Consider the following 18,540-nt stretch of genomic DNA (forward strand, 5'->3'; position numbering starts at 1 on the left):
ATAAACTACCAAATTGTATAGATTTGTATAATTGTGTTTCAGATGAGAGAGATTTAAAGTCATCATAGAACTTGATCAGAGTCTAGAAGGGTCAGTAGGATTTGGTAGAAAAGATTGTAGTTCCATTAAGCTGACATTTAAGATAATTATATGAATCTACCCTTTGGTTCCTTCATCCCAAAATAATGAGGCTGACTTTTGTCTCTGACTTGAGTGTAAAGGTCTCTGAACTGACACAAGACTCGGGAATTCTACTCCATTTTGGAATGTCCCTGGGATTTAGCCCTGGGTCATCCCCGAACAGGGGAGAGATCCTGTAGGTTAAAGATGAACTGGCCCTAGTCTTTTTTCTTTTTTTAAACTAACAGTATCTCCTGGAATCCAGTAAGTTAAAGATGAAGTGATCTTGGTCTGGGCCTAAATTGTTGCATACCCATTAGGCCAGTACCAATCTATGACTAAACCTCCAGACCTAAGTAATTGTCATGAGCATAAACCTTTCTTTTAATACAATAATGAATTAAATAGAATAAATAAAATTACCCTCTCATACCACAAGAGTATCCTAGTAGTACAATGTGAATGAAACTGTCCATGTACAAAATAACCCTATTTGTAAATGGAATGAAAGCTGAATTTTCCAGGACAGTTAATACTCTCAGAAACAATACAAAGAAAAATGACAACTCTTTTTTTTTTGATAAGTAAATGAATGTCTTGAGGAAAAATAGAAATGTCTAGTTTCTTTCTTGCTGTTATCATTTGCAGTATATAGAATACATTGAGTACCTTCATATAAAGAGCTATAGCTATTTTCTCTGACTTTTTTCAATATTGACAAAAGAAACAGTGCTGCTAACAAACATTCGTAAGATTTTATTCATTGTATTAAATCACTGAAATACCTATTTTTATCAGAGAACAGCAAATTGAAGATAAGCCTATCAAGGAAGAATGTGAAGAAGGGATAAAAAATGAAGTGAGAACTCCAAATCAAACCAAAGGTAATTATGGCATTCTTATATTCCTGACCTATTTTTATGACATTGATTTTATATTGATCATCCTAAATAGTAAAACTGAATTTCTAAGATTATTTCCATAATTAAATATCAAATCAGTTTGGTTACACCAGTCAGTCCGTAAGTTGTATATTAAGTATATTTGGTGATACTTCATTACATAGATTTAATTTTACTGTGGGTCAGATCATATCCACTGACATGTAATCCCTATGACTCATATAATAAGCTTGGTATAACGTCAGAGAGCTATAAAATGTCAGTCCTTTCCCCCATCAGGGCCAGTGTTATAAGGTGATCTCCTTGTTGTATTTTCTTCTATATTTTTTAAACTTATCTCTTAAATATTTATTATATTTAAAATATTATATAAAATTATATTTAAGATATATCTCAGTTCAAACTTAATATCATTTCCACTTCATTAAAACAAATCTCTTGAGTGATAGATACTATAACAGTGTGAGAATTCTATACTTTAAATTGTGCTAGATTCAGTTTTAAAGACCTCTGACTTATTAAATTGCTCAATTTTTAAATTGGAAAGTGTTTAGAATTATGCATTCCATATATACTTTATATATGATTATATAATTGTTGAACATTGTTTTTGTAATGCATCTGCCTGATGATGTAGTTAACATTTGCCAGAGTGCTTCTTGGTACTTTGACTTTGCTTGTGCATTTTTATTTTTTAATTACGTAAGAGACAAGAATGGTTTTAATATCCCTGCTCTCATGTAAATGACATGTTCTTTAAGTGATGCTTTTGTGCTTTTTCATCTGATTTTAGTTAAGCAATTTTAAAAATTAATTTAACAGTCATCTCCTATGTAGTTATCAGCATCTTGTTGGTACTCATTGTGTCTGGTCATTTAAGTGGGCAGAAAATTGCTCAATTCTGAAGGCTTGTTCATTCTTCCAGATCAATAAGTTACCATTCAATGTATTTAAAGAGCTAAAAAAAATTTTTTTTACTATATATGAAATAACATAAAAATGTAATCCATCCACATATAATGGAATTTCCTAATTTACTGGAATATCCTGTTTTTTAATCAGGCTTCCAGAAATTCACATGCTTTTACAGCCATTTTTTCATCAATACAAGCCTAGGTTTTTTTTACTTTTTTCACTCATTTTGTTAAAGGGTCCCTTGAATTTGTTCTTTTGAGTTACCATATTTTCCAGAAACATTGGGCCCAAAGTATGCAGGGGGCCCTGACCATATCAAGGAGAAAGGCTGCCCCTTCCTCCCTGCCTTGCAGCTGGACTCCCTATGTGTCCTGGTGAGTCAAGACACACCAGTCAGTCTGCACAGACTAGGAAACTGCTTGTGCATCTGGGACCCTTGTAGATAAGCAACCCATCTTATCTTCATAGTCTGGCAGTTCCCAAAGGAAAAGAAGGCTGATTTTGCCATCTTAATTATTCATGATTTCTCCTCCCTTGCCAGTTCCATTTAGGTGGAGATTTCTATTTCTCCTCCTCTTTGTCACAATTTCATAAATATGCAAGCTTCTGTTTGAATTGTGAACTCTTTGCCCTGGCTTAGGGTTCCATGTGCATTCTCTTATAATAAATCTAGTTGCAACGCAGTGTCTCATGGACTTGTGACACTGTTTTTGGTTAACAATCCTAAGGGTCAAGATTCAACCTAAGCGTTTATGCTCGTAGGATTTTAACTTTATGAAGCCCAAAGATCTGAGAAGATGCCTATGACTTAAAACTACTCCTAGAGTACAATTGAGTTTCAAAGCACATAGGCTCAAAGGTGTAAATCAATGCCTTAAAAATCTGGTGGTTCCTGTATGTCCCCTAGCTTAGTGGGATGGAACTATGAAAGTCTTATGGAAAATTTTGAAACCTATGCTTTCAGAGCTCCTCACTCTTAACTTAACTCTTAACCAACTCTAGTAGGCCCAACTTTTTCACTTGCCACTACACTAAGTAAATTTTACTTGCCTATTCAAAATTCAGTTTGCTTCTCCCTTATTAATGCCCAACTCAAAGAATACATAGAAAGCTGGAAGGGACCTCAGATGCCATTTTGTCCAGCCCCGTCATTTTACAGTTGACTGTAATGATTATTAAATGATGTGCCTAGGGGGTAGTGTTTAGTGGTTACTGAAAATAAAGATTTAATTTTTTTTCTCGATCCAAGTTCATGGACCCCTTGAAATCTATGGTAGATGGATCCCTAGGCAACTTAGATCTAATTAATACTGAACTGAAAGGACTGGAAACAGATTGAATATGTGGAGAGAATGCAAGTGAGTAGTTGAGGAAGACAGTAAGAGTATGACCTTGGATGATGTTGTGTCCATAGAAGGATAGAAGGTGGTGGTGACCCTAAGGGAAATAGAGACATTCAGAAGAAGGGAGGGTTTGAGAGGAAAGATGAGTTCTATTTTGAACATATAAGTTGTCTGTGGGACATCCAGTTTAAGATGGTGATATGAGAATGAAGTCAGGAGAAGTGTTAGAGATTGATAAATAGATCTAAAAGTCATCAGCGTAGATATAATCATTGAACCCATGGGAACCAATGAGATCACCAAGTGAAACAGTATAAAGGAAGGAAAGAAGAGGGCCTGGGAAAGAACTTTGGAAGTCAACCTTGGTTAGTGGACATTATCAAGAGGAAGATCCATCAGAAAAAAACTGAGGAAGAGTTTGATAGATAGAATCAGTCAGTCAGTAAACATTTGTTAAGTTCCTACTGTGTGCCAGACACTGTGCTAAGCACTGGGGATACAAAAAAACAGTTCCTGTCCTCAAGGAGCTTATAATCTAATGAGGAAGACAACATGAAAACACATCTATACAAAACAAGCTATATACAGGCTAAATAGGAAGTAATGAACTATATACAGAGTAAATAGGACAGCCAGAGGAAATGCCCAGAGCCAAGATATGGAGTGTCTTATTCATGAAACAGCCAGGAGACCAATATTACTGAATTGAAGAGTACATGTTGGGGAGTATGGTGTGAGAAGACTGGAAAGGTGGGAGATGCTGGGTTATGAAGGGCTTTGAAAACCAAATGGAGCATTTTATATGTATTGCTGGAAGCAGTAGGGAACCACTGGGGTTTATTGAGTAGAAAGTGCCATGTTTGGATCTCTACTTTAGGAAAATCATATTAGTGGCTGAATTAAGGATGGATTGGAGTGGAAGAGAGACTGAAGGCAAGCAGACCCACCAGCAGGCTATTGCAGTAATCCAGGTGTGAGGTGATTAGGGCTTGCACTAGACTTTGGCAACAGAGTGGGTATGGATTAGGAGTGATAGTGAGGAGGGAGTCCAGGATGATTCCTAGACTGTGAGGAACTAGGGACTCCCTAGCAAACTGAGGGGCTAGAGGATGATGTTGCCTTCCATGGCAATAAGGAAGGTAGGAGGAAGAGAACAAAGAGAGTGCTATTTTTGTCGATTGCTTTTTATTGTATCTTGCAGTGCTGAGCACAGTGACTGGCACATAGTAAGCACTTAATAAATGCTAGTTGACTGACTCACAGTGTCATGAAAACCTAGGAGAAGAGGTGATGGGGACGGTGTCAAAGGCTGTAGAGAGAGGTCAAGAAGGATAAAGATTGAAGAAAGGCCATTAGACTCATTAATTAAGATGCATTTGGTAACTTTCAGGAGAGCAGTTTCAATTGAATGATGAGATTAAAAGCCAGACTGCAGAAGTTTTAGAAAAGAGTAAGAAGAAAGGAAGTGGGACGCTGATTGTAGATGGCTTTCTACAAGTCACGAAAGGGAGAAGAGACATGGGATGACAGCTGGCAGGAATAATTAGGTCACATGAGAGTTTTGTAAGGACAGGCAAGACATGAACATGTTTGCAAGCAGCAGGGAAGCAGCCCGTATTTAGGGAGAGATTGAAGATCTACTGACTTAGCAAATGAGCCATGCTTGTGGTATTCCAAGTCAGAGTCTAGCTGGCCAGTAGTAAACTATGTTTCACTAAAACTTTGTATTTATATAATACCCTTCTCTAAGGGATATAGTACAGATTGTAGGCATTGCCTCATATGTCCTTTAAGAATTTCTCCTTTTTTAGATCCTAGTTGAATTTATATGTCTTCTTCTCCTGTGATAGTTTTTAGGAACCTAGGGTCACTTCCATACTGTGATATAGCATCAGAGTTCTATTTGGGAGGTCTTTGTACAGAGTAGGAGCTTTAAATATTTATTAGTTGAAAGGAATGAAATTAAAGAAACATATATTGATATGTTTTCAAAGTTTTCAATGATCCTTTTCAAAGTATTAAGAGCTGCCAAGGATAGAGTTCTTTATCCTTACTCTGTGTACGCAAGGTGGCATTGGGGATGCTCAGGGGTCTACAGGAAGTTGGCAATGCACTATTTTAAAATATGTACCTAAGAGATAGGATAGATTTGACACCTCGGTTCAATCTACTGTGTACTGTATTTGACTAATGGGGCCTCCCACACCATTTCCTTGTTTGATGCATAGAAATGTTGGGGGAAGGAGGAGATATGTGAGGACATTAGAAATCACATACAAAATACTCCAATAACAACACCTTATTAACAAATAAATATATTGGAAATGGGGCAAAAAGATTGATTGTTTTACCTTATTCTGAGTAGAGTAAATGTATACATAAAAATAAGAAAGGACATTCATTTTTCTTCCCAGTTTTCCTTTTTTTTCCCAGTTTTCCTTTTTTTTCCCTTTCCTAACAGGAAATAGTATTTTTTTTTTTGCTTTAAAATACATTATGAGGTTTCTCTTGGCATTTTATGTTAGTCATTTTGACTAAGTTCCATGAATAAAATGTTTGTCAAATTGTATTTATGAAAATAGAGCAATTGCAGTTTTTCCCCGTGGGCTTAGATAGAATATTTTAATCAACATTTGCCTACAAAATTGTTCTTCTGTATTTTTACATCAAATAGGAAAAAAATGAGGGGAAAAACAAGTTAGGGGCTGGGTTAAGACTCTAATGGGTATTTTCTTTTTAAAATTTTTGAAACTATAGTTGTAGCTACCTGACTAAATAATTACTTCAGGGTACCACTCATTTTTAATGAGCTTTAAAAATAACTTCTCCTAGGCTGTATGGAAAATGTTTTCCTGACACACTTCTAGAACATACGAACAGCTTTTAGATCCTACCACCCAACCTCCTCCCCCACAGATACAATTTGACACATTTTTAAGCACTAATGACAGCTCTTCAGAGTTATCCACTTGGAATTCATGCCTTTGCTCTTCTATATCCCTTGCTATACTGAAAAAGTGTGTAAAGAAGTATGACGCCCAGTGGGAATAGGAATAACAATTTATTTTTATATGTATTTTTTCACTTATATAGCACTTTACTTACATTATCCTGTTTGAGGCATGAAAACAGTTTGAACCTATTTCCTTTGCCGAAATTTAATCTCCAGATTCTCAGAAAAGTTCATTAAATTATACTATGCAACTAGGCAGTTTGGGAGGGGAGGGGCATATAAGCCTGGTATGCCCAGAGCTGCAAGCATGCGTAAGTGAGAATGTTATTCTACAAATATGTACACAGATTTTTCTTTATGCTTGGCATTACACTAATACTTTAATCCAAAATCCATTTGAATTTATCCTGTAGTCTCTGCCACATATTAAAACTAAAACATGGAGTAATTTTTTTCCCCGTATAATCCAAGATGAAGTTTCCCACAATCAGATTCCAGTTTTATCTGTCCTGTTTCATTGAAATTTACTTAACCCTTGGCTTTTGTTTCTAGGGTGCATTTTTTTTTATAGGAAAGGTGTTGAATCTGACTTATCAATCAGATTAATTCTCCTCTATCATTATCGGTCAAAAAAAGTAGCCCATTTTCTTGTGTCATCCATGAATTACCAAAAGGGCCAAATATTCTTAAAATGAAAAGAGGCATGAAAATGGCGGCGGGAGAATGGTCAGAAGATATCATTTCGTTTATGTAAATCAAAGATGAGCATTTTGTTGTATATGAGTTCTCCTTTCCATAGCGTGAGATGAAATATACACTCAATTAGGCAGATGTAGGGAATACTCTGAAAACTTTGAGCTGATCCTCTCTTTGTAGTTGTTGTGGCTCTGGTTCTAAAGACTACTGTAGGAGGAATACAGGCAAAGTGCGACTAACACAACCCTTAGCAGGAAAAGGTGAAAATGGAGTTGAGCTGCAATGATGGAGCAAACAGTACAAGTGTGGACAGAAAAATTTCAGAAAAGAGGAAATGTCAAAAGTTTATTGTGTTGCAGGCAGAACAGAATGCCCATTTTTAGAGGAGTTGAGCACTGCCATATTCTGGTTAGTTCCTAGGATATTTATCTCTGGATGCCGGGCACTACTTGTGAACCTATTTAAAAAAAAAACAAAACTGCATTTCAAATAAGTGTTTATCTCTTACCAAAAGTTGAGAGGAATATTGGTAATATTTTCCAAATTGTTCTTTATCTATATTTGATCTCTGAATCATTTAGAGGAGATAGAAAATGTGCTCATATTGACATTTGGCTTTTTTTTTTCATCCTTTGAAGTACGTGTTCTTCCCACTATTCATTTTACTTTAAATCAAAGATCTTAAGAGTTCTAGAACTGAAAAAGATCTGAGTTCATTTAGTGCAGCTGACACATTGTACAAATGAAGAAACTGAGGACCATAAATGTTAGATCATTTGCTCAAGGTAACACAACTGAAAGAGCTGGGACTAGAAAGAACCTCCAAGCCCGTGTTCTTTATATAACAGTAAGTGAGAGCTTTCTTCTGGGAGCTTTATTTTTGAAAAGGACTATACATTCAGTTTTTTCACATGTGCTTTTCTAACACCCATTAAATCCTGTTTGGGGAGGAAATAAGAGCAACACAACTGCTTGCTTGAAATAAAATTCTTATTAAATTCTGGATGAGAAATAGTCGCAAAATAATATTTGGAGACATTAGATTTCAGTTATAGTGAAGTAAAGTGAATATATTATACATAAGATATTCTAAGTGTTTCAGAAATGAATTGGAATCAAATTCTAGTAAAATCATTATATTCCAATCTCGTCCTGGAGAGAGAGAGAGAGAGTATGTCTCTCTGTCTGTCTGTCTGTGTTGTTTATGTCTTGCTGGGTCTGTTTTGATTTCAGTGAGTAATTTATCCTGTGTTTGTCTACCGACCAGGTATAGGTACAGAGCCAAGTTCACAGCAGGCTCAGCGCCGGTCAGCTGTCTTCCTGTCCTTTAAGTCACCAATTCCTTGTCTGCCCCTGCGTTGGGAACAGCAAAGCAAACTTCTTCCAACTGTGGCTGGTATTCCTGCCAGTAAAGTTTCCAAGTGGAGCACAGATGAGGTGCACTTTTATTTCTTTAGCAATTGTGAGGGGAGGGAAAGAAAGGGGAGAAAAGAGGAGAAATGATTGGTGCTCTGTGTTTTGCTCTAAGAAGAACCTAGTTGGCCCATCAGTTTTCCTCAGAGGGGAATAATGAGACCTGGGAATGGGTAACAAGAGCCATTATATTAAACACTTTGAGTCAGTAACATTTAAATTCTTAGTTGTGAACTTGAAATTTTGATGTGATTTTTTTGGGGGCAGGTGTCAGAGTTTATACAGAGCTTACCTGGGTGTGAAGAACATGGCAAGGTGTTTAAAGATGAGGTAAGTATTCTACTCAATTCTAACAGGTGGTTTAATGGATTAGAATCTGAAATGCTGTGGTAAGTGGTTGGGGACAGAGGAGGATGGTAATCTAGGTAACAGGATTGTAAATTGCTAAGTTAATTTTAATTCCCTAAATGAGTAGGAGTTAATGAACTTATATAAATTTCTTAGAATAAATTAGGATTGTTAAATCCTATTATATTAGCTCAGTGGTGTAGTAATAGGTATATGATAAAAACCTTGATGGAATGTATTCGTATAGTATATGGCAAAATGTAAGAGCTAATTTAAGTTTGAGGGGGTTGTTATATTGTTTTGTTTGTGTATGTGTTTAAAAAATGTATATATCTACATATATGAGTGGTTTAAAACTTATATATAATAAAACATATATGGGTGCATATATTGTGTGTGTGTGTGTGTGTGTGTGTGTGTGTGTGTGTGTGTGGAGGGAGAGAGAGAAGTAGAGATGCAGAGAGAGAGAATGAGGTTTGTTTTTTTTTTAACATCTTTTTTTCTGAATATATTCCCCTTCCTGGCTCCCAGGCCTTCCCTACAAAGTGAGCTGTCACTTTTAAAAAAGTAAAAGAAGGGGGAAGAGGAAACCTTTGAGCAGAACTGCCCATAAATGTGTGTTTAGATAGATCAGGAACTATAGTTCCTCATTCTTTTCTTTCGCCCAGATCATCTTAATCATACCTAACTCTCGTTGGTTCATAATTGTAATCCTATTTGCTTCCATTCACTTTAGAAAACTTCTAAGGTTATTGTGATACTAGGATAATCTATTTGATACCTTTCACTGTAACTAAAACCAGTTTTCATAAATTTTCTTAGAACTAAGTAACTGAGAAATATTTAAATTTGACTACCTTTTCTGTTCATAATATTAAAAAATTATTACTAAAATCAAATTCACTGTCATCATAACATTTATTCAGAATTCAGTGACTTCTAAGAAGTAGTGTTATGTTTCTTAGTAACATTTGATACTACAGTGCTTTTTGAAAGATAGTTTATGTACATTATTCTCACACCCAGAAGGGCCACACAACATAGAGAATAAAGGAAATGACCTTGGAGTTAAGAAGGCTTGGGTTCAAGTGTGGCTTCTGACACATACTTGCTGGGACAAGTCATTCAACCTCTCAGTGCCCCCAGCAGCTCTTTAAATCTATAAGTTTCTGAGTGGGTTTCCATCTACTTAATGAAGGAGTTCCCCCACTGGAATTTCCCTCTGCCAGTAAAATCACAGGTCTTGTCCAAAAAAAACTTATATAGCCACATATTGAATTTATCTCTGTTAAGAGTGATTTCATAATGGTCTGCAAGTATATTGAAGATTACAATAATAAACAGAGTTGTTCTGCATTAGGGGAAATATTATTAGATTGAGGTATAAGGGATTTTGGCTAAACAGTGGAAGAGATTGGCAGAGGAAGATAAAGCCTAAATTTCACTTCAGACCTTTTAGAGCAAGTTACTAGATTGTCATCCTTTTGGAATAGAATAGTAAATTACCTACGAGAAACAGATCAGGTTTTAAATAAAGGCTAGGAAATTGACAAGATAATCCTTGGAGGGCTTTCCCAGCCCCTGGTTTCTTCAGTCATGGGCGGGAATACACACATAATCCAACCCAGTGTAATGGGGATTGATAATGAGGATAGTTCTGCTAAGGATTCTTGGCAGTGTATTTGTCATTTTATGTACTAAATATACATATGTGTATGTAAATTGAAACAATTCCTTACTGAATTACATTTTAATTTCAGGGAGGCGTTTATCTTCATATTCCTCTGCTTATCTCATGGCAAATGGCTCCTAACACTTTGAGCTTCAGATTTATTTATATTCCACATTCCAGACTTGGTCACACAAATAAATGATCTCTAAGACAAATCATTAAGTACACTAAGGTAGCCCCTCTTTAAAAGAATTCTTGGTTGAGTTGTTTTGTAAAAGGAAGAAACGTCTAACTATATGGTCATTCTCAAATTAGTTTATAACTTGTGTAAATTTTACCTGTTATTCTGCTCCATATTACAAATATATATATTTTCTAACCTCTGCTCTCTTTTAAACTCTGTTCTCATTTGGCAATCTGTTCATTTATTTCTTATTGGTTTCTTAAAATGTTCTCTACAGTTGTTTTTCTGTTCTTTTTAAGTCTCTATTCTCAGCAGACCACCTTCTGCTTTCCTGAAGATTTAGGTTATCCATTGTAGATTCTCTCCTCCTACCCAGTCCCAGTAGAGGAAGTGGCTCCCTGCTTTGTCAAAGCAAATTCTTCTACCTGTACCCTTGACTCCCTCCTCCCTTTCTTCCCTTGCATCTTGCAGCCTCTAACTTTCTATTGGTTGGGTGATATAGTGGATAAAGTGTTAGATTTGTGTTAAGTTGAAATGAGTTGGAATCCTTCTTCTGATGTTTACTAGTTGTGTGACCCTGGGCAAGACATTTAAAAACTTCTCTGTGTTTCAGTTTCTTTATTTGTAAAATAAGGTGAACTCAGTGGTCTCTAAGGTTCCCTTTTGTGGCTAATTCTGTGATTCTAGGGTCTTGATGACAACAAACTTACTAAGGCTGTTCCTGGCCTTTAAATAAAGCATACAAATGCACAAACAACATCCAAAACGTTTTTATTTACCCAACTATCCCTTTAGCCTGTCATCATATGTTTTTACTTCCATTCATGCCAAAGCTCTAGGAATAGTAGTCTTCACTTACTGTTTCTCCTTCACTGTCCATTCATTCCTCAAACCCTCACAATTTGGTTTATGTTCCCCTAAAATTTGCCAAAGTCACTAATGTTTTCCTGATTGCTAAATTCAATGATCTCTTCTCCATCTTCATTCTCCTTGACTTTTCTTTAGTATTTGATGCTGTAGACCAAAAGTATCAAACATGTAGTAGGTGGGGCCTACAACATTCCAGAGTGGGACCTGGACCAGATTAAAATGTAATTGGGAAATAGTTACCAAAATAAATAAACATGCAATAAACATAGAAAATGTTAATTTGTGGTTTTATAAGCCAGTGTGTGGCCCACAAGGATCCTTAAGTACAGTAAAGTGGCCCCCATTTCTGTTTGAGTTTGACACCACTGCTGTAAACCATCTACTCTCATCTTCCTTGGCTTTTGTAATATTGTATATTATAATATTGTAATATTGATTTTCTCCTAATTCTCCTTCTGTCTCTATAAACATTTGTGATTATCTCCTTAAATTATTTCTCTTCTTTCTCCTCAAAGGACAAAACACTGTCCTTGTTCTTCTCTCCATGTATTCTCTTTCTTGTCAATTTCATCTACTCCCGTGTATTCATTTATCACCTCTATGTAGATCACTCCCAAATCTGTATTTCCTTCTTTGACCTCTTCTCCGAGTTCATTTCTTGTTTTTAATGCCTACTGGACATCACCCCACCTGGAGTGCCCCGCTGACACCTCAACTTCAGCATGCCTTAAATAGAACTTAACACCTGCCTTTATCCTAACAGTATTCATATGATATCACTACCATTATTTATATCAGTCTGGCTCAAAACCTTGGAGTCATTTTTAACTTGTTCCTCACCAAAGCCCATAGCCAAGCAATGACAAGCCCTTTTGCTTCTTCCCCAAAAATATCTTGTTTGTGTGTCTTCCTTTCCAGTACCATTTAAATGACCTAGCCTCCCTGTTTCCAGTTTCTTTCCTTTCCAGTCTATCTTTCATAATGATGTCAAATATTCTTCTCAGTGCATAGCTCTGATCATACCACTTCCCTATTCAAAAGCCTTCACTAGTTTCTCTTTTCCATTTAATGAAATACAAATTCCTTAGTCTGACATTAAAGGCCCTCCACAAATTAACTACTGCACTACCCTTCCAGACATTTTACATTACTCTATTATGCATCATAGACTCCTGCGAGACTCAACTTTTAGCTCTTTGTAGGGCTCATCTTGACCTTTCGTGTCTTTCTGTATTTGCACATTCCATTTCCTATGTCTAAAAGTGGCTACTCACATTTCTCTGCCTTTTGAATTATTCTTTTCCTCCTCTTAGGTCCAAGTCAGTTTTTACCTCCCCCATTAAGCTTTCTGTAACCCTCTTTTTTTCCACCTTTCACCTTCCCCTTTAGCTCCTCGACTGCCGCCCTACACACATCTAGAAGTGATCATTCTCTCCTTGTATCTCAAGAATCTACTATGATCCCTAGAATTCTATTTTTTCTCTCCTGTTGATCAAGTATAATCTAGTTTATATTACAGTTATTTGTGTGCATGTTTTATCTCTTTAGTATGTTGTGAGCTTTTCAGGTTGTTACTTATTTTTCTATCTCTAGTAGAGTATAAATATTTCAATTTAATTCAATAAACATTTATAATATTTACTATGAACAATATGAGAATAATGTGTTCAGTTCAAAGTCCTAAATTCAGAAGGAAAGTATTAGCAAAACCTAGAAAATGCTTTGTAAGTTGGCCTTATAAGGAAAACTTAATAGTTTTCAGGTGTAAATAGCTACTGTATGAATTTTGTTTCTAAAAGATATGGAATTGGAGTGTTATCAGTGGAGGCTAGGAAAGCACCTCCTGAAGATTAAAAAAAAGGAAAAAAGTCATCTATTCCTCTGAAATTTGTTTGTGTACACCTACTTCCAGTGCAGTGAAGGGTTATTAGCTGGCACTCTGGTCTCTTCCAGCCTTATTATTCAGTAAATTATCACTCAGCAGGACCTCTGTGGTCTTAAAAAAACTCATGGCCCTATCCAAAGGAGCAACCCACCTCTTACTAGAAGACTTAGGACTTGTGGTAGCAATATTATTATTGACTTTAAGAGAAGGAGATTACAGAACAGTCTCTGAATTTATGAGTCCAAAGTTTTCACCAGGAATCACTCAAACCTATAAAAATATCCCTTCAGAGTTGCAAATGTAGAACCTTTACTAGAGAGAAAGTGGTCATACCATAAAAGAGAAAAAGAAATTTTCAGTTTTTTTTTTTTTAAACCAGTTCTCAAAAGATTCTTACCTCCAGGTCTACAGTTTTGCAAAGAGAATTTCAAGACAAAGAAACATTAGTCAAATTTAATGTTTTTATTAGGTTGCGGTGATATAAACCACAATACATTAAAATAAAAAAAATTAAACCTTATGGCAATAATTATTTTAGATCTTTCATGGAATCTTATCAATGAAAGGGATCTTATAGTTAGTTTAGATTTTTATTTTATAGTTAAGAAACCAAGTCCCAGAGAGATGACACATATAGAATCGCTCACAGGCTAGTGACAGAAATGAGACTAGAACCGTGCTTTGGTGCTCTCAAATTTAAAATTTTGATTTCTTTTATGTCTGAATTCAGTATGCATAGCTGTACATGATCATCAGATTTTATTTTTGTTCTTCTAGTGAATGTGTCTAAGTAGCAGTCTACTGAAAATATTTGCCACCTTGCCTTTCCCACTTTTAACCTCCACCCTCTCAATGCCTTTCCTTCCCTGGAAGGCAGCTTTTTATGATTTTCCATCCTAAGTCTCTCTGGGACTTTTGTCTCCGTCGGTAAGCATTACCTTGTTGGCAGGACTTCAAGGGGGTAGTGATTACAGTGACTCAAATTAGTCATTGCTGTTCATTTCTTAGGCTCATTCCTATGTAAATGTTGACAGTTTCTTTAATGCTGTTATGGAATTCTATCAGAGCATTTAAGCTGAGAACTCTGGGTTTGGTTCAGTTAATGTGTTAATAAACTTCGGTTTCTGGCTGATATTTCATGAGATAACTTGCAAGCACTCAAAAATGAAACTATAGCAGATATCTTCCTTAGTCTTAACTCAGTTAGTTTCCTAAGCCTATGTAACCCTAAAAGACCAGACCATCAGCCCTTTTAGGGTATGATGGCAGCATGCTTCCTTATTAGCAAAGAGTTCTTAAGAATTCCCTTTTTCAAACACAGCCCATGCATAAATTTGTTGCTTGGAGCTTTGTTAAGATAAGCATAGGTAGGGGCAACTAGGTGGCGCAGTGGATAGAGCACCGGTCCTGAAGTCAGGAGGACCTGAGTTCAAATCCAGCCTCAGACCAAACGCTTGACACTTACTAGCTGTGTGACCCTGGGCAAGTCCCCGGTTGCCTAAAGATTAAAAAAAAAAAACAATAAGCATAGATAAAATGATGCATGCCAGCAAGATCAAGTCACAGATCTGGAGCTTAAAGGAACCTCAAAGGCCATCTTGTGCAGCCCCCTCTTTTTACAGATGAAGAAACTGAAGTCCAGGGAGGTTAAATGATCTGAACCTAAGTTATACTGTTGTTCCGGAGCGAGTGGTGCCATCCCTGTTTTTGAAACAGACTAAATAAAAGTAGCCTGGAATTCACTTCTTTCCAAAGGGTATGGAATGTTTCGTTGCTTTTCAGTTATAGTATGCCCAAAATAATATTACTTCATTTTTCAATAACATTTTTGACACATTATAACTAAACCTCACTGTAATGTTTAAACTCCCAAGCCATATCATCATCAAGGGATGCTAATTAGGTGATCTAACTCTGCAACTTTCTCCTTGTAACATTGTTTTTCCTGATGCTTTTGAGAATCAGTGACATGAGATGGGATATAACTGTGTTATTATTATATCATGAATCCGTGAAGAAAGATATTTTGTTTTCAGAAATCTGAAATTGGCCGTTTCATAGGGATTAGGGGTGGGAAGGACCTTAGAAATCATCCAGCCCCATCATTTTACAGTTGAGAAAACTAAGGCCTACTTAACAATTTAACAAATATTATTGAATTAACAATTTAATAATTAGGTACTTAATAAGTATCTAATAGTACCAGACATGGTGCTAAGCACTTTTTAAATATTATCTCATTTGATCCTCACAAAAGCCCTAGAAAGTTGGTGCTATTATTATCCCCATTTTACAGTTGAGGAAATTCAGGCAAACAGAGGTTAAGTGACTTGTCTGAGGTCAAATATGAGGCTGGATTTGAACTCAGGTTTTCCTGACTGAGAGTCCAGTCCTCCGTCCACTGTACCACTTAGTTTACCTGTAGGTGGTAAGCAGAAGAACCAAAATTCAAACCAAATTCTAACTCCAGATCACCAAGTATTTTTTGGACCTGTTTTTACCCAAACTTATTTTGTGGCATAGTACACCTTGTAATCTTCCAACCAAATGCTTGTGTAAGAATTTTGCAAATAAGTTTATATTTTAAACTCATGTTGCCCTTGGCTGCAGTGTCTTTCTGCTTGGCAAAGAAAGCACTTTTTTTTTTCCTCACTGAAATGGCTCTGTGACCTTCCTTGTTGTGGCAATTCCTTTATATAAATTTAACTTCGGTAGGAAATTACAGTAGTCTGTAGCACTGTCTTTTTGATTTCTTTGTTTTTCTTTCGTTCATGGGTTGCCATGGCAAAAAAATCATCCCTAAGTGGTAATGACCTTCTGCATATGTAGCAGTGTTGTTCTTCAGACAACAAACTCAATCTCTCACCAGAATTATACTCAAAGCATCTACACCTCTTGACTTTACTTTGAGTGCTTCTTATTCTCATGTCAAAACAGGACCCTGTACATTTGGTTTTGGACCTAAAATGTCCATTTATCAGGAATAAGTTGTTAGTCTAGACAAGGGTTCTTTAACTTTTTTCTCTTTGTGGATTGCTTTGAAAATCACTTGACAAAACCAATTAATCTCCTCAGAATACTGTTGTTAAATAAATGAAATACATAGGATTACAAATGAAATCAGTTTATTAAAATGCAGCTACCAAACCCACCCATCCCCTTTAAAAACAAATAAACAAACAACAACACCAACAAAAAAAAAAATTCATAGACTCTTAAGTTCAGAACCCTGGCTCTAGAGGAAGACTGATGGAAGTTTGAAAGCAAGGAATGTTTAAATTCTGGAGAAGAACCCAAGGAGCATGATAGCTATTTTCAAGTATTTGAAGGGCTGCAGAAGGAGGGTGAGACTTGTTCAATTTGGTTCCAGAGGTAACAGCCAAAAGCAGTGATTGGAGGTTGCAAAGAGACAAATTTTGGTGCCATATAAGAAAAAACTTTTTTTTTTAAAAAGCAGCTAGAGCTTTGCTAAAGTATAATAGACTGTCACAGGAGGTAGTAGGTTCCCCTTCATAAAAGTCTTTAAGAAAAAGCTGACTACAGAATATCAAGAGAACTAATGAAAAGAAATGCAGGGGAAGGTGGCCTAGCTATTCCAGATCTTAAATTGTATTATAAAGCAGCAATCATCAAAACTGCTTGGTACTGGCTAAGAAATAGAGTGGTAGGTCAGTGGAATAGGTTAAATATGCAAGACACGGTAGTCAGTGACTATAGTAATCTATTATTTGATGAACGCAAAAACCCCAGCTTCTGGGATAAGAACACGCTCTTGGAAAAAAATTGCTGGGAAAACTGGAAAAGAGTATGGCAGAAACTAGGCGTAGACCAAAATCTCACACCATATACCAAAATAAAGTCAAAATGGGTTCGTGATTTAGATATCAAGACTGATTCTATAAGCAAAGTGGGAGAGCAAGGAATAGTTTACCTAAAAGATCTATGGAGAGCAGAAGAATTCATGACCAAACAGGAGATAGAGAACATTACGAAAAGCAAGATGGATAACTTTGATTACATTAAATTAAAAAGTTTTTGCACAAACAAAGCCAGTGCAATTAAGATTAGAAAAAAGGTAGAAAATTGGGAAAGAATTTTTACAACCAGTCTCTCTGATAAGGGCCTCATTTCTAAAATATATAGAGAATTGAGTGAAATCTATAAGAACACAAGTCATTCCCCAATTGATAAATGGTCAAAGGATATGAACAGGCAGTTCTCAGATGAAGAAATTAAAGCCATTCATAGTCATATGAAAAAATGTTCTAAATCACTGTTGATTAGAAAAATGCAAATCAAAACAACTCTGAGGTACCACATCACACCTATCAGAATGGCCAACATGACAAAACAGGAAAATGATAAATGTTGGAGAAGATGTGGGAAAATCGGAACACCAATGCATTGTTGGTGGAGTTGTGAAATGATCCAACCATTTTGGAAAGCAATTTGGAACTATGCCCAAAGGGCTATAAAAATGTGCATACCCTTTGACCCAGCAATAACACTTCTAGAGCTATATCTCAAAGAAATCATACAAATGGGAAAAGGACCCACATGTACAAAAATAATCATAGCAGCTCTTTTTGTGGTGGCAAAAAATTGGAAATTGAGAGGATGCCCATAAATTGGGGAATGGCTGAGCAAGTTGTGGTATGTGAACATGATGGAATACTGTTGTGCTCTAAGAAATGATGGAACAGGCTGACTTCAGAAAAGCCTGGAAAGACTTGTATGGTCTGATACTGAGTGAAGTGAGCAGAACCAAGAGAACGATGTACACAATAACAACCTCGTTGTGCGATGACTAATATTGATAAATTTAACCCTTCCCAGCAATACAAGGATCTAAGACATCTCCAAAGGCCTCGTGATGGAAAATGCTATCCACATCCAAAGAAAGAACTATGGAAGTTGAATTGCTATTTTTTTTCTCTTCTGTTTAGTTTTGTTTCCTCTTTCTGGTGCTTCCTCCTATTGGTTCTAATTTTTACTTACAACACCACTAATGTGAAAATATGTTCAATAGGAATGTATATGTATAGCCTATATCAGATTGTGTGCTATCTTGGGAAGGGTGGTGGGGAGGGAGAGGGAGAAAAATTTTAAACTCAAAAGCATATGGAAGTGATTATTGATAAATTAAAATAAATTAATAAAAAATTTTAAAAAAGAAAAAGCTGACTAATTATCAGGTATACTGTAGTGGGAATCTTTTTTTGGGTGTAGGTTAGACTGG

The 18,540-nt window shown here is 36.1% G+C and overlaps 1 protein-coding gene across 5 annotated transcripts in view; it reads left to right on the forward strand.

Annotated features, from left to right (window-relative positions):
• Nucleotides 1–18,540, forward strand: part of L3MBTL3 (L3MBTL histone methyl-lysine binding protein 3) — a 156,504-nt gene that overhangs the window by 135,929 nt on the left and 2,035 nt on the right. For all 5 annotated transcript variants that reach the window (XM_027848665.1, XM_027848669.1, XM_027848667.1 and 2 more), the window contains 3 exons: nt 919–1,004; nt 8,197–8,366; nt 8,610–8,672. In XM_027848665.1, coding sequence (XP_027704466.1) covers nt 919–1,004; nt 8,197–8,366; nt 8,610–8,672 — 319 coding nt within the window. The remainder of the gene's footprint in view (nt 1–918; nt 1,005–8,196; nt 8,367–8,609; nt 8,673–18,540) is intronic.

The sequence above is a fragment of the Vombatus ursinus genome, unplaced genomic scaffold, assembly GCF_900497805.2.
Source record: "Vombatus ursinus unplaced genomic scaffold, bare-nosed wombat genome assembly UNPS02006779.1, whole genome shotgun sequence".
Classification (NCBI taxonomy): domain Eukaryota; kingdom Metazoa; phylum Chordata; class Mammalia; order Diprotodontia; family Vombatidae; genus Vombatus; species Vombatus ursinus.